The sequence below is a fragment of the Thermothelomyces heterothallicus genome, assembly GCF_042370625.1.
Source record: "Thermothelomyces heterothallicus CBS 202.75 unplaced genomic scaffold P884_scaffold_5, whole genome shotgun sequence".
NCBI lineage: Eukaryota > Fungi > Ascomycota > Sordariomycetes > Sordariales > Chaetomiaceae > Thermothelomyces > Thermothelomyces heterothallicus.
In genome coordinates this window covers 1,079,658-1,093,932 of record NW_027192566.1, presented here as the reverse complement: position 1 = coordinate 1,093,932, position 14,275 = coordinate 1,079,658, and the positions used below count along the sequence as shown (strand labels likewise).

The following is a 14,275-nucleotide window of genomic DNA, read 5'->3' as shown; positions in this document are numbered from 1 at the left end:
GTGCAATCTGCCAGGGATGTGGGTCCGACCATGTGAGGCAGCCGCTTATTGTCTTGGCACATGGCAATCTTGGTCAGCCGCCACCACTTGCAGCCAGCAGTTGATCAACTGTACGCTCGCTCCCAGGATGCGTTCCATCATTCATCGTCTCTTGGGAGGACCCCCTTAGTGCAGACCTCCAAAGGCTGCGCGCCTGATTTTCTGTTACGCTTTCTGTCCCTCGAGGCCCGACGCCGAATTTCCTATTCGCTCTCATTTCTTTTCTCCTCCTCCCCTCCCAGTGAAACACTCCACTCCCGAAGCGGCCATTTCCCATCGCCTGAGCACTTTGGGCTCATATCGCCGATCAATCGAGGGGATCCCGACACCCCAGATTCTCGCCGACTCATTGCACGCCTGTCAACATGTCGGGCCGGTACGAGCGGGTAGGCACACTTTTGGCGTTGATATCGATGGGCAAACTTCGATCCGGAGGGAGACTGACGAGATGACAGATTAACGCCCAGGACGACGAACCCGAAACACCAACGGCCCCTTTGCCAAGGCCGACATACCCTATCCCCAACTCGCCGCCGCCATCTTTCCGCTCCCGCGCCTCGTCACGAGAACGACAGAATAACGTTAACCCCGACCTCGCCGATGCGTTTGATGCCGATGGAGACGAGAGCGACGACGAGACGGATGATAGGCAGCGCCTAGTCCGCGGCAACTCGACGCCCTCATTCAACAGCGCGACTCAGGCGGGGGACGCATCACAATCAGCGAGCCAGTCTACGCAACCAACACGGCCAGTAGGGGCCGCTCCGACCACGACCAGGGTATACGGCAGTGGCATTCAGTCAGATGGCGTGTTCTCGAACCTGTCCGCGAAACCCGAGACGGGCGATGCCGAGAAGGAAGAACTGCCTCCGGTGCGTTGACACCACCCCCCCTTTTCCCCCCCAAGGAACCCTTGATTTAGGGCCCTTCTCATGCTAACGTGTCTCTAGTCCTATGAACAAGCAGCTGCCGACCAAGCCCCTCCCTACTGGGAGACGACGATCCTGGCGCCGGGCCTCGGCGGCCCCGACGACGTGTTCATCGACGGACTTCCCGTTGGCTCATTCTTTGGCTTCGTCTGGAACGCCATGATCTCGATGGCCTTTCAATTCGTCGGTTTCCTCCTCACCTACCTCCTGCACTCGACCCATGCGGCCAAGAACGGCTCACGTGCCGGTCTGGGCATCACCCTGATCCAGTACGGATTCATGATGAAGAGCGCTCCGTCTGGGTCCGGCTCCGGGGGTGGTGTACCCTCCGACATGGACGGAGAGGGGTACGCGACACCGATGAATCCAAACTCACACGACTTCGACGCGGGCGACGTCCAGGGAGGCGACAGTGTCGGCGACATCACGGGGACCGATTGGGCGGCATATATATTGATGATTGTGGGCTGGTTTATCCTGATTCGGGCGGTCAGCGACTACTTGAAGGTGCGGAGGCATGAACAGCTGGTGTTGCAGAGCCCGGATCGGGGCCTCGGCGTCCCGGTCATTGCCACGGGAGAGAACCCCGAGAGGATGGTGTAGCGGATGTGCTTGGGTCTTTGGTTTGTTGGCATTATCAGTTCGGCGCGAGGGATACGCAACGGCGTTTGGGTGCCTCGAAGGGGATGGGATTGGTTTCAAAAGTCATCATAAATCAGGCTCTGCTCAGCCTTTTCACACTCATGTCGCCGTACAGCAGTTCATAATATCACACCCCAATGTGACGGTTAGCGTAGAAATCTCCTGATTTTTTTTTCCTGATAAACCTTATCACCATAGAGTATCATCAGGTGGTTTTTAGTATGACAGCTCCAAGGTCCCTTTTGGTAACTCAAGCTTCTGAAATACGAGCGGGGTGGGATGCGGGGCAGGGAGAATCGGCACCAGCAGGCAGTGGTTCCTCCCCTCATTCATTTCATCTTTAGGCGCGGGATTACATCAGACCCAACGTCAAGCCATCATCACAAAAGGGATTACGTACAGACGAGACGATCACGATGGTTCCGTCTGTCGGGATTTAGTCCTCACTGAGCTTTTCATTCTCTCACAAAACATCAACGCCTGGCTTCTTTTCCCGTCTTTACCATTTCGGCTCTCTGCGCACTCATCGCGATAACACACAAACAACACTGGCCAACCGAAAGCTGATCCTGCCCCTAATCCTAGGAAGCCTCCCGCTTTCGCGCCTGTGCAGCTTCAGAGCAGGTACTCTTTCCACGCCGACCTCGGCTTTTCACACTTGCCCATCCCTACCGGCTCAGCATCCCATCATCATCAATATGGCCTGGCGCAGCTCGGGTGCGTCTAACAGGGACCTAATCGAGAATCTCTGGCGGAACAGGCTCATTACCCACCCCGAAGTGAAAGAAGCCTTCCTCAAAGTATGTTGGTACCCATCCCCCCTCGCTACTTTTTTTTTTTTCCTCCTTTCTTTCCAGAAATGCTCTTCTCAGCTTTTGCGGCTATAAACTGATGATGCAATATACAGGTCGACCGCGCGCACTACGCGCCATCGTTTCCTTATGACGACTCGCCCCAGCCCATCGGCCACAGCGCCACCATCTCGGCACCGCACATGCACGCGTCCGCGGTAGAGCACCTGCTGCCGTACCTGGTGCCGTCCTCGCCATCGCCCGAGCGGCCGGCCCCGCGCGTGCTGGACATCGGGTCCGGGTCCGGGTACCTGACGGCGGTGATGGCGGAGCTGGTCGGGGAGCGCGGGGTGGTGGTCGGGGTGGAGCACATCAACGCCCTGCGGGAGCTCGGGGAGCGCAACGTGGCCAAGTCGGAGCGGGGCCGGGAGCTGCTGCAGAGCGGCCGGATCCGCTTCCGGGTCGGGGACGGCCGGAAGGGGTGGGTGGAGCCCGGCGAGGAAGGGGCCAAGTGGGACGCGATCCACGTCGGCGCCGCCGCCGCCGAGGTCCACGCCAGCCTGCTCGACCAGCTCAACGCGCCCGGCCGCATGTTCATCCCCGTCGACGACGACGGCGGCGGCTGGAGCCAGCACGTCTGGTGCGTGGACAAGGACGAGACGGGCGAGGTGACCAGGAAGAAGCTGTTTGGGGTCCGCTATGTCCCGTTGACGGACGCACCAAACGAGTGAGGCGTGCCGTTCAGGAGGACGGCGGAAGGTGGAGAGAAAAAAGGGAGTAAGACGGTCGCCAGGTCCCATTTTCTTGGGAGGGATGGTTGGTTGAGCTGGTGTGGATCTTCTACCTAGGTGCTCTGTAAACTTTATTTAATACTTGGAGGGTGTTGACGCCACTAGCATGACGAAGAGCAAGAAGCTCAATACACGACTCGGGAGATCGGTGACGTTCCTCGTCTTCAATTTCTCGTGTCCCTTTTCGAGCGAGAAGAGAAAACAAAACCGTTCAATGCTCACAAAACCCACTCGTAATCCGGCAAGGCCGCTTCTTCCCCATTTTTAAACGCACCGGCAGACAAAATCCGGCCGAGCCCCAGCAAGCCCGACCGCGAGAGGAAGGCCAGCATGCGATTCCGGAGCCGGAGCCCCAACGCGGTCTGCGGCATCAGCAGTGCGTGTACGAGTTTGGGCTCCCGATGGTTCTCGGCCACGAGGCGCCACATCACCTCCTCGTACGCCCTCAGCGCGCCCTCCACGTCGACCGCACCCTCACCCTCGCCCGCGCCCGCGCCCGCGCGCCTCGCAACCTCCCCGGCCAGGACGTACGCGCCCGCCAGCGCGAGGCTGGTGCCCATCCCCGTCGCCCCGGACGCGTACCCGGCGTCGCCCACCAGCGCCACCCGGCCCCGCGCCAGCGCCAGCGCCGGCGCCCGCACCCGCGCCATCTCGCTCGCGTACAGGTCCGGCGCCCCCGCCAGCAGCTCCGACGCGATCTCGGGACACTTCCAGGCCGGGTCGTCGGGCCCGGAGGCGGACGGGAGCTGCGCGGCTACGAACGCGCGGAGGGCCGCGTCGCCTTGGCGCTGGGCCTCGCGGAAGGGGCGCATCGGGTTGTTATGGTTATTGTCGTCGTCTGGGGTGTTGTTTCCGCGCGCCTTGCCGGGCGCGGGATAGCGGCGCAGGATGGTAACCTGGGTGGTGTCCGGCTGCGGGTGGGGGCCGAGGGCGACGAAGAGGCCTCCCGGGGCGTTGAAGGCTTGGGCCGTCCGGGAGCCGGCGAGGAGGTCGCGCGGGATGCGGAAGTAGGCGGCCCAGGCGTGGAGGGACCGCGTGTGGTCGCGCGGGGAGCAGCCGAGCGCGAGGGCACGGGTGCGCGAGCCCGCGCCGTCGGCGGCCACAACGAGGTCGTATTCTTGAGTCGGGAGGCGGCCGTTGGCGAACTTGACCGTGACGGGGCCGGATGCGGCAGCCGTGACGGAGATGGACAAGGAAGGGGGGAAGGTTGGCGAGAGGGAGGCGATCTGCTCGCCAAAGACGTAGGTGATGTTGGGGTTCGGCTCGGTCATGTCGAAGAGGATCCGGGCGAGGTCGCCCCGGAGGATTTCGTACTCGGACACGAGCGATTGCTGGTCTGGGTTCCCCGAGGCGCCGATGGTGGCGTAGGGGCGGCCATGGGCGTCGACGAAGCTGATGCCGTCCATGGGCACCGTTTTGGCGCGAACCGCGGCCTCGAATCCGGGCATCTTGCGCATGACGGACACGCCGACGGTGCGGATGTCGACGTTTTGGCCATTGGTGCGCAGATGAGGGAACCGCTCTACGATAGTGACGCGCGCGCCGGCGTTGGCCAGCCAGTAGGCGGCCGTCGGACCGGCTATCGAGGCGCCTGCGACGAGGACGCGCAGCCGTTCGCGTTTAGACATTTCCTTCGAACTCGACACCGCTGTCGGAACAACTTGGATTGTTTTCCCAGGTCTGCTCAGGGGTATTTCGACATTGTTGGAAACCAAAAAATAATTAGACGGATCCGAAATCTCCAGGCCCTTGGGAGGTTGGCTCACTTATACAAATCCCGTCCGACATCACACACCGCGACCCCGGGTACAAGGGCCCGGATGCTACCGGCACAGATGAGCTTCGCATTTACCGGACGAGACGGGGGTTCCAAGTAAAGTTTTTTTGTGTTCTCCACGTCCGCGTCCGGGTGATAATCTCATCTTGATCGGCCGATGAACAGTCCGAGCCCCTGACCAATCACACAGGGCCCCGTCGCAACCAAGATCTCGGACTTTTGTGTTAGCAACGCATCTCCCTTGTGGTTCTTACACACCACATGCAGATGCTAGTCAGCACTGCCAATTGCTCAATACCTCGTCGCCTTGGACAAACGTATCCCAAAATGCCCAGTCCACCTCTTCAGCTCCGAGGGCGGGACCCGGATTAGGAGTGACGTTCCCATGAGTGCCGCTCGGTGACAGATCCCTAGCTAACATCTCCGGGCCCTCACTTATCTGCAAGACGGCAGACGCACGTTCGCTTGCGCTAGGCCGGGCGCTCCCGTGCCCATCAGTGCCATTCCCTTGCTTGGCGAGGTCTTTATCTCTGACCCTCCGCAGTGCCGCTACGAAGTCGGGCTCGGCTGTTGTTGCCTTGGTCGACGGGCGCGCCTCCCAGGCCTGGAGTGCCAGGCGCCCGAGGGCCGCGAACAGAGCTGGCTTGGGCCGGGGGAGGTCGCCGTGGTATCGGGACATGACCTCGATGCGGTCCCAGACGGTGTCGGCTTCTTGGTCGGAGAACATGTGCCGGCGCTTGAGGAAGACGTTGGACAGGACGAAGATGAACGAGTCCCACGTGCCCCAGAGGAAGAAGGACTCGGCGTGCCAGCGGTACTTCTTGAGGCCGTCGTGGTTGCACACGGCCGCATTGGTGTCGAGTATCTTGAGGGCGAGCTGGAACGCCTCTCGGACGTCGGCCTCGGTGGCGTGGGGGCTGGCCGTCCGGGGCAGCCGGATCCGCAGCCGCATGGCCGCGATGCCGCAGCGCGCCATGCAGACAGTCAGGTAGTGGAGCGGGTCGATTACGTCGCAGTAGCGGATGTGCTTCTCCTCCATCTCGCTCTCGGCCCGGTTGACGGCCTGCTCGGCGTCGTCAGCATTGTCAAAGCGCCCCGGGCTGGGGCGGGAGCCGCCGCCGCCGCCGCCGCCGCCGCCCTTTTGGGACATGGCCTGCTCGACTATGGCGTTTCCGAGGCGGAAGCGGGACAGACAGACCATCATGTCGGTAGGCCCTTGCTGCTCGGCCGGCGCCTTCGTCATGCCGGGACCAATTTGGTCGTCGTTGACGTTGAGGGGCAGCCGCGTGTCCCAGGTCTCCCACGTACTCGGGAGCGTAGTGACGCCCATGCCGGCCATCTGGCCGGCCTTGGCGTCGAGCGGCATGAGATGGTAGAAGAGCCGGCGCCGCATCTCGACCTCGAACGGCGGCAGGCCGAACTTTTCACCGTCCCTGTGCAGGCCGATGCGCTGGGCAATGCGGACGGCGACGCCCGTGAGGGCCCAGTAAGTGTGCGCGTCGAAGGAGCTCCGCGAGGCCAGGAGAAACATGACGAGGGCTTGTAGGACGGGCAGCTTGGCCGTCTTGAGAAAGGAGGCGTTGGCGAGCGCCTGCCGCGTCGCGAAGTGGTACCGCCGGAGCAGGGCGGCCCGGGATTGACCCAGCTTGGACAGGACATCCTCTTCGGTCATGGCAAAGATGGCGAAGTGGTAGATGGCAAAGAGGAGGCACTCCTCAGACTTGGTCGCCGCGGACGGCTCTCTGCTGACCCGCTCGACCATGGCGCCGGTGGACGGAACGTGTAAGATCCTGCACACGGGCTCGACCCGCTCGGCGTGGGTGGCCCACAGCAGCATGGCTTCCTCGTGCGTCGGGTGGTACGGCGCGAGGTTCAGTCGGGGACCGCCAGTCAACGCTGCGGATACGGGATCCGAGTGGAATCCAAACCCGAGTTCGCTGCGGGCCCACGCTGCCTCGTCTTCCGCCTTCTCCTCCTCCCCTTCTTCCTCGTCGCCGTCGGGGACGCCTTGGATCTGGTGCTCCTCGAGGTCCTGCCAGAGTCTGCCGTTCAAGTACAGATAGCCCGAGTCCCCCTCCGAGGGCAGTAATTTTCCCGCCTTGGAACCCTCTGGCTCGTCCCAGAACAGGGTTATCGGCTCCCGCGCGGGTCCCTCGGCAGCCGCGGTTAGGGCGGCCTCCGGGTCCAGCAAGCCGTGCTCGCAGAGGATGCGCTCGTAGCGTGCCAGCCGCTCCAGCACGTCCTCGCTCGGTTTCCGCTTCCGTGTCCGCGGGCGAGGTGGCTCATAGCCGCAGCTGAGCTTGCTTTTGCGACAGCTCGAGCACGTCGGGGCCGCCTTGTCGCATTTTACCTTGCGCTTCGTGCATGCTTGGCAGGCATATCCCATTCTCGGAGGGTTGGAAGAGTTGTGTGAATGTACATCGCTGCTGATGCCGCTGATGCTGCTGACTCCCGATGAATCTTGGTCATTATTATTATTAATAGGCAGTCTAGGAGTAATGGCAATTGGTCGAGCCGGAAGTGTCGAAGCCGTCGCGGTCGTCGGGTTCGATGAAGCCATCGCTAACTTCCAACTCGTAATAATTAAGCCCGATGAATCTCGGCGTGTGAAAAAAAAAAAAAAAATTCGGTACTGTAATACCTATGTACGGAGTAATTAGTATCCGTACGGAGTACGGAGTAGATCGGGCTTGAATGGGTTCCTGCGATTCATGCGTGCGCAGCTGAATGCACGTGCATAGCGGCCAATCATCGTCGAGCAGCTCCATTTCCATCATCCCACTGCTTCTTGTCCGCTGAGCACAGCCGAATAGAAGAAGGCTTAGCACCTCGACGGGATGGCCATGCCTAACCAAAGCGATGGCGCCCCATTCGGCCGCCGTCAGTCGGCCTGCTTACCTCGGCGGCGCAGAGAACAGTCGGTCGAGATGAAACCGTCTCATCATTCTTGACGCGGTCCGCGATCACAACCCCCACTATGAAAACCCCTGTTACAGCATATGGCTATCAGTGGGTCAGATCCGACGGACCCACCAACAGGGATGATAAGCCAGGGGTCATAGACATATATTTAGACAGCATCCCCAAGTGCCTCTAGCACTTAGAAGAATTAACGCATCTTATCACCACTTCTACAGACCGTACTAGTTAGTCCAGGAGTGCCGCCCACGGCGCGAATACCGCTATAATATCGTATCTTATAGCTAGTCTGAGCTATAGTCATTTATAGCCATCGAGCTATAGTAAGTGGTACCTACTACCGGTTCGAATCTATAATCTTCGTTACTATTCGCGTTCAAACGTTATAGGAGACCATTTGCCCAAGTTAAGCGACTATATCCTTCTACTCTAAGTAGACACCTAAATGGTCAAAAACGATAGTAATAATAATATTATTAAGAACCAATAAACGAGTCTAAACTATAGTAAGTGTATTAGACCTACCGCTTTGTCATTAGAAATACCTACTAGTATTAGGTTTAGAAGCTCTCTCTAATAGACCTCTAACTCCTTAAACTAGTAATATCTCTTAAGGAGGCTAATAACTACTTTATATACGCTTAGGACTTCTACGACTACCTAATAGATAAGGATTACCTAGAATCCTAGACTCTTAATAACTATACTTTAAAAGGACTTATTAGGTATTTTGTAAGACTCCTTCCCTAGCTCTTAAACGAAGCTCTTATTCTACCGTTACTACTAGTAGTAAGAACTATACTAGAAGTGCAAGTTTAAGAGGAAAGCTAGTACTAGGGACCCTTAGAGACCCTAAAAACGCTAAGTCCTAAAGACCTAGTCTAGTAATTTGCTATACCGCTAGAAACTACCTTATAGAGGATAACTCTATCTACTAGCCTACTAGATCTACTAGAGACCTTAAGGCCTAAGTTAAACCTAGTAGGTCTAAGTAGATAGGGTAACTAGATACTAAGTAGATCTATTAGGGCTACTTAGTCTATAATTATAACCGATATACTAAGGGAACTTCTAGAAAGGGAAGAATCTTAGTAGGGGTTATTATAAAACCTCTAGCTAATGGTTTAACTAATAGAAGGATTATTAATAATAACGCTAATATTAGTAAGGGATAACCTTATAAGAGGATATATACCCCTCTTACTACTAGACCTAATAGAGGAAATAATTATAAGATTACTTTAGAGGGTAATAGTTAGACTTCTTTAAAACGCTATAACTAACTAAGTAGATATTGGTTCCCCTTAGCTATAGCTAGTATATATAGTGCTATAACTAGTAATAGACTAAGCCTAGAAGATTATTAATATTAGCTTACTTTGGCTAGATACTAATTAAAAGATTATAAATAGCTAACTAATCTTCTATTATAAAAAGATTTATTACTATACTAATACTAACCTCTAGATTAAGCGTATCTATAATATAGTTAGAGGAAACATTTCTAAGGAGCTTTTCCTATAAAATAACCTATAGGTATTATTCTATAGGTTAGCCTTATAATAGTATAAGTAATAACTATTACTAACTAAGAAGGAGACCCTATATCTAAGTATAGAGATATAGCTCTAAAGGATTAAAGAACGATTTAGTATCTAGTTTAACTAAGTAGGTTAATAGCTAGTTTAGAATAGCTATACCGAAGATAACCTAGCCTTAGGCAAATCTATCTATAAATTTACTATAGACCTCTTTTACTATACTTAAGTCTAGGGAGATAAGACAAATTACTAGCTCTTAACCAGACTCTAGTTAGTAATAACTCCTTTACTCTATAAGCTCTGCCCTAAATTATATAAGATAGATACTATTAACTAATACCTCCTCTATACCTCTAAAAAATAGGAAGCCCTCTTAGAGGAACTTAGAGCCGAAAAGAGGTCAAGGAAGGTAGCTATATTTAATATTAATAATACCTTAGACGAGACTAGTAATAATAATAGCAATAATACTAATAAGGAATAAGCTAATTAGTTATATATTAACCCCTAAAAGGGTAATTAAGGTTAGTAGTATTAGACTAACCATTATAGGAGAAGGGAGGAATAGAAATATAGGTATCTCCTGTAAGAGGAGCGATTCCGAAGCTATAACTAGGAGTCTCGACCGAAGGAGCGTAATAACTAAGTTAGAAATGGCCGCTTATAGGGCACTAGAGCCTAGGAAAAGGGTAGATATAGTAACTAGAATCCCTACTTTAGACGGTTCCGCCGCTATAGCTAGAAGTATATTAATAGGGATAGTACCTACTATTATTATAATACTATAATAGTATCTAGCGAGGACAAGAAAGCCGAAGCCAAATATAAGGAGCTTAAAGCCGCTAGCTATCTCCTAATTAGTAACTATAAATCTAAGACTAACGGAGATAGTAGCAATAGAGAGGCGTACTTCCTTAGCACCGCCAAGGAAGACTATATCTAGGAAGACGGCAATCTCTATAGGCTTTACGAATAGTTATTCGTAAGCTAAGGAGCATTATACTACTATCTACATTAGGATTACGGAAAGAAACTACACCTACCTAAACTACTAAAGGAGGACCTTCCCTAGGTAGAGTGGGACTTTGTAAAAGGAGCGGCTATACCGTTAGGATTAACTAAGGAACCGTAATAATAGGAAACCGTACTCCTCTCCTTTGAACCTAGCCAAGTGGTAGAAGCTAACCCGAGTATAGAAATACCCTTCTACTGGCTAAAGAAGACGTCTTACCTATATATTCCGGTTTAAGCTAACCTAGGAGACTAGACTATAGACATCTATTTCGATATAGGTAGTTTAACTAACCTAGTTAACTAGATATAGATTACCTAATAGGTAAAGAATCCCTAATAGATTAAGGGTAAACCCTATACCCTTAAGGGAGTTAATTCAAAGACTAGGATTAGCGAATAGGTCGAATTTGACTTCTATATCCTAGGAGAGGCCCGGAACACGCCAATTGACAGATATATCTATATTATAGCCGATGTCATCGATGAACTTGCTCCAAAGATACTACTAGGCACTGACTTTATAACTACCTATAGTATTAAGATTAACTTTGTTAAGGGTATCTATACCTTTAGATCATTAGCTAATATAAAGGTCTATAGGGATATAGTGAAAAAGAACCCTAAGCCTATCTCTTAGAAAGTCACTACTACCTAGTATACTATCGTGCCTATATACTCTACCTAGCTACTCGAGATATACTTCATTCTACTACCTAATAACCTCCTAGAGAATAAGTACTTCTACTTTATCGTTAGCTAAGAAGGAATCTAGGATGCTATAGTTACCTAGTATATCCCTAGGGTAGTAATCGTCCGAAATGATACTAATACCCCTATGATTATCCGAAAAGGGGATAAGGTTAGCTATCTATTAGAATATTCGGGAGAGGACACTGCTATATAGATTAGCGTAACGGATATAGAAGATATATAGATCAAGGTTTAGGATAGAATCACTAAGTAAGAGTTAAAGAGAAGGCTAGAAGAAGCCTAGTATATATACTACTAGGAAAAGGCCGATGGCGACTAGGAACTTTTACTAAATGCGATAAGCTTTTATACCCTATTATATAGTATTAAGAAACCTGACGATATCCTAGCTATTAAAAGCAAGGATGGTATTAGTATTACTAACGTGAACCCCGAATTTATACTTAAGGTAAAGGAACTTCTAGATAAATACGACCTTTACTAGGATAGGGGAATCGTGCCGATGCTAGAACACTAGAAGATATAAATCAATCTGGTTAACGGATAATAAAAGCAAGTCTGTATGGTCAGACCGTACCTAATAGGGCTTGAAGACCGTAAAGCCCTTAACAAGCATTACAACTAACTCTAGGTATCCGGGAGATTCATATTTATAGATAAACCTACCCTAATTATATACCTAGCCTTTATTATATAGAGGAAAGTTTCCGAAAAGCCTAGGGTAGAGGTTAAGAAAAGCCGAAGTATAGTTAACCTATGACTATTAAATATAATCATGGTCCTAGATATTTATCCCCTACCTGACTAGGATAATATTATAGCTACTATAGTCGGTAACAAATTCTTTATAGCCCTAGATATATTAGGATTTTTCTACTAGCTCCCTATAGCCAAGGAGTATAGCGACTATATAGTCGTTATAAGCTACCATGGCTTGGAAAAATCAAACGTAGTGCTTATAGGTTTCAAGAATATACCAGCCTTTATATAATGCTATATAGATAGACTTTTCCTAAAATACTACTATTTTATTAAGGTATATATCGACAATATTATCATCTTTAGCAAAACCGAGGAAGAACACCTTAAATACCTATATACCATTTATAAGATCCTTGACAAGGCCTATATATATATTAGTATACCTAAATCATTCGTAGGCTACCCGGCCGTAAGGCTCCTTAGGTATATTATAAACGGCAAAAGTATCGCTAAAACCGACGACCATATCGCCGCCTTTAAGAAGCTAAAGTTCCTAGACACACTCGATAGTCTAGAGCATTACCTCGGAATGGCCGGATAGCTTAGGAAAGGCATTCCGTAGTTTGATACAAAAGCAAGGCCACTTTAGGCACGGAAGACAGCGTTAATGGCCGTAGTATAGAAAGAAGGAAAGCTTGAGCCTAGGAAAGCTAAAAGAGCCTAGAAAGCGGTTACTTCTACTATCAAATTCACCCTGACTAAGGAAGAACTTAAATCCTTTAGGTTACTTTAGGAGCACTTATATAACTAGGAGTTTCTCTATTACTATTGCCTAGAAAAACCACTATTCCTTAAGTTAGATATCTGCCGTGACGGTTATAGCGTTATCGCTTTCTAGCTTAAGGGCGATTAGGATAGTAAGAAAATCCCTAGTAGGGATATTCCTTTAAGCGAAGTATAGCCTATCCTATTTATATCAAGAGCGACTACTAACGTAGAAAAGCGCTATAGATCTATAAAGGTAGAAATTACTATACTTATCTAGGTAATTAGGAAACTCTGGAAGATAGTATAATTAAATAGGCATCTAGTTAATGTCCTTACTAACTATGCTCTAACGAAAGGGATAGTAAAATATACGTCCCTAATTATAATAGATCTAGCTAAAGCTAATCTAAAGCTAGTAAATATAGCTAACTATCTATCTAGATTTAACCTTAATATCTTCTATATCCCTAGGACGCTAAATATAGTACCCGATATACTATCGAGGTTACCTACCTAGGAGCAGGATGATCCGAAGGTTAAGAATAGCCTAATAGATAAGCTTAGAGACATCTAGAACGATTACTAGGATACCGATGCCTTTATAGCAGATATAACTATTATAGAACCGGTGCTTAGTAACGAATTTAGGGCTAGAATCATTACTAGCTATCCTAAGGACCGGAAGTATAGACCTATCTACTAAGCCCTCTATAAAAACGAGAAAGACTTGGTTAGAAATGACCGTACCGGAGCTAGAAAATATAAACGGCCAAAACTGCCTATAGGACCGTTCGAACTTTCGAACGGGCTACTTTTCTATATAGATTTTAATAGTACTAGAAGGCTTTGCCTACTAGAAAACTATATTAACCAAGTCCTTTAGATGGTTTATAATGATATATACTATTTCGGTAAAAATAAGATGATAAACAAGCTTATAGCTATTTATTTCCGTAGGAAGGCCTAGAAGGTTTTAAAGTTTATACGGTATTATAAGGTATATCAGGCTAATTCGACCGACCGAAATCTACTACTAGGGGAACTCTAGCTAATATATACCTAGCTAACACTATTCTATATAGTAGCTATAGACTTCATTACCGACTTGCTACTAGCGCTAACCACTGGCACCCTCTGGTTACTCGAAGGCTATGCCCTAGCGGATATACTCTATACCGTAATATATAAGTTTAGTAAGAAGAAGCTTCTCGTAGCTAGCCGTAGGACGTATATAGCTAAAGAATAGGTAATTGTTCTTCTAAGGACCTAGATATTTACCAACTAGGGAATACCGGCTTAAATCATTAGTAATCGTGACCCTAAGTTTACGTCTGACTTATAGAAGGAAATATTCGTATTGCTAGGAACCAAGCTACTATTTTCCATGGCCTACTATCCTTAAACTGATAGGCAATCCGAACAGACGAACCAAACCGTGGAAATTACTTTGCGAATAAACTTTGTAGTCAATTCTGACTACTTATAGATTAAAATCCTACTAGCCCTATAGCATTACCTTAATAACACTCTAGTTACTAGCATTAGGAGATCTCTAAATAAACTAGTATATAGATTTAAACTATACTTAGTACTAGATATCCTAAGTAAGAAGACCGCTAGAACTGGTAGGCGTAAAGCCTTAGAAATCCTA

The 14,275-nt window shown here is 50.1% G+C and overlaps 4 protein-coding genes across 4 annotated transcripts; 2 read left to right on the top strand and 2 right to left on the bottom strand.

Annotated features, from left to right (window-relative positions):
* The first annotated feature begins 132 nt into the window (after positions 1-132).
* On the top strand, positions 133-1,664 carry P884DRAFT_107935 (uncharacterized protein). The gene is made up of 3 exons (XM_069437060.1): positions 133-425; positions 495-911; positions 990-1,664. The coding sequence occupies exons 1-3, from the start codon at positions 405-407 to the stop codon at positions 1,569-1,571; spliced, it is 1,020 nt and encodes a 339-aa protein (XP_069299773.1). The 5' UTR covers positions 133-404; the 3' UTR covers positions 1,572-1,664.
* An 853-nt stretch (positions 1,665-2,517) lies between these two features.
* Positions 2,518-3,254, top strand: P884DRAFT_256858 (protein-L-isoaspartate O-methyltransferase). Its single transcript, XM_069441089.1, has one exon. It carries the CDS (start codon positions 2,605-2,607, stop codon positions 3,130-3,132), a length of 528 nt encoding a protein of 175 aa, XP_069299772.1. The 5' UTR covers positions 2,518-2,604; the 3' UTR covers positions 3,133-3,254.
* Positions 3,255-3,410: 156 nt separating this feature from the next.
* P884DRAFT_275908 (uncharacterized protein) lies at positions 3,411-4,820 on the bottom strand (the record flags this gene model as incomplete). Its single annotated transcript, XM_069442889.1, has 1 exon — positions 3,411-4,820. The coding sequence occupies one exon, from the start codon at positions 4,818-4,820 to the stop codon at positions 3,411-3,413; it is 1,410 nt and encodes a 469-aa protein (XP_069299771.1).
* A 138-nt stretch (positions 4,821-4,958) lies between these two features.
* On the bottom strand, positions 4,959-7,569 carry P884DRAFT_256855 (uncharacterized protein). Its single transcript, XM_069441088.1, has one exon. It carries the CDS (start codon positions 7,527-7,529, stop codon positions 5,244-5,246), a length of 2,286 nt encoding a protein of 761 aa, XP_069299770.1. The 5' UTR covers positions 7,530-7,569; the 3' UTR covers positions 4,959-5,243.
* Between the last annotated feature and the right edge of the window lie 6,706 nt (positions 7,570-14,275).

What these genes read in the sequence shown, in the direction of transcription:
- P884DRAFT_107935 (XM_069437060.1), top strand. Translation starts at nt 405, where the DNA reads ATGTCGGGCCGGTACGAGCGG. An exon ending in TGTCGGGCCGGTACGAGCGG is followed by an intron (nt 426 to 494) that starts GTAGGCACACTT and finishes ACGAGATGACAG; the next exon opens with ATTAACGCCCAGGACGACGA. An exon ending in AGAAGGAAGAACTGCCTCCG is followed by an intron (nt 912 to 989) that starts GTGCGTTGACAC and finishes ACGTGTCTCTAG; the next exon opens with TCCTATGAACAAGCAGCTGC.
- P884DRAFT_256855 (XM_069441088.1), bottom strand. Translation starts at nt 7,529, where the DNA reads ATGGCTTCATCGAACCCGACGACCGCGACGGCTTCGACACTTCCGGCT.
- P884DRAFT_256858 (XM_069441089.1), top strand. Translation starts at nt 2,605, where the DNA reads ATGCACGCGTCCGCGGTAGAGCACCTGCTGCCGTACCTGGTGCCGTCC.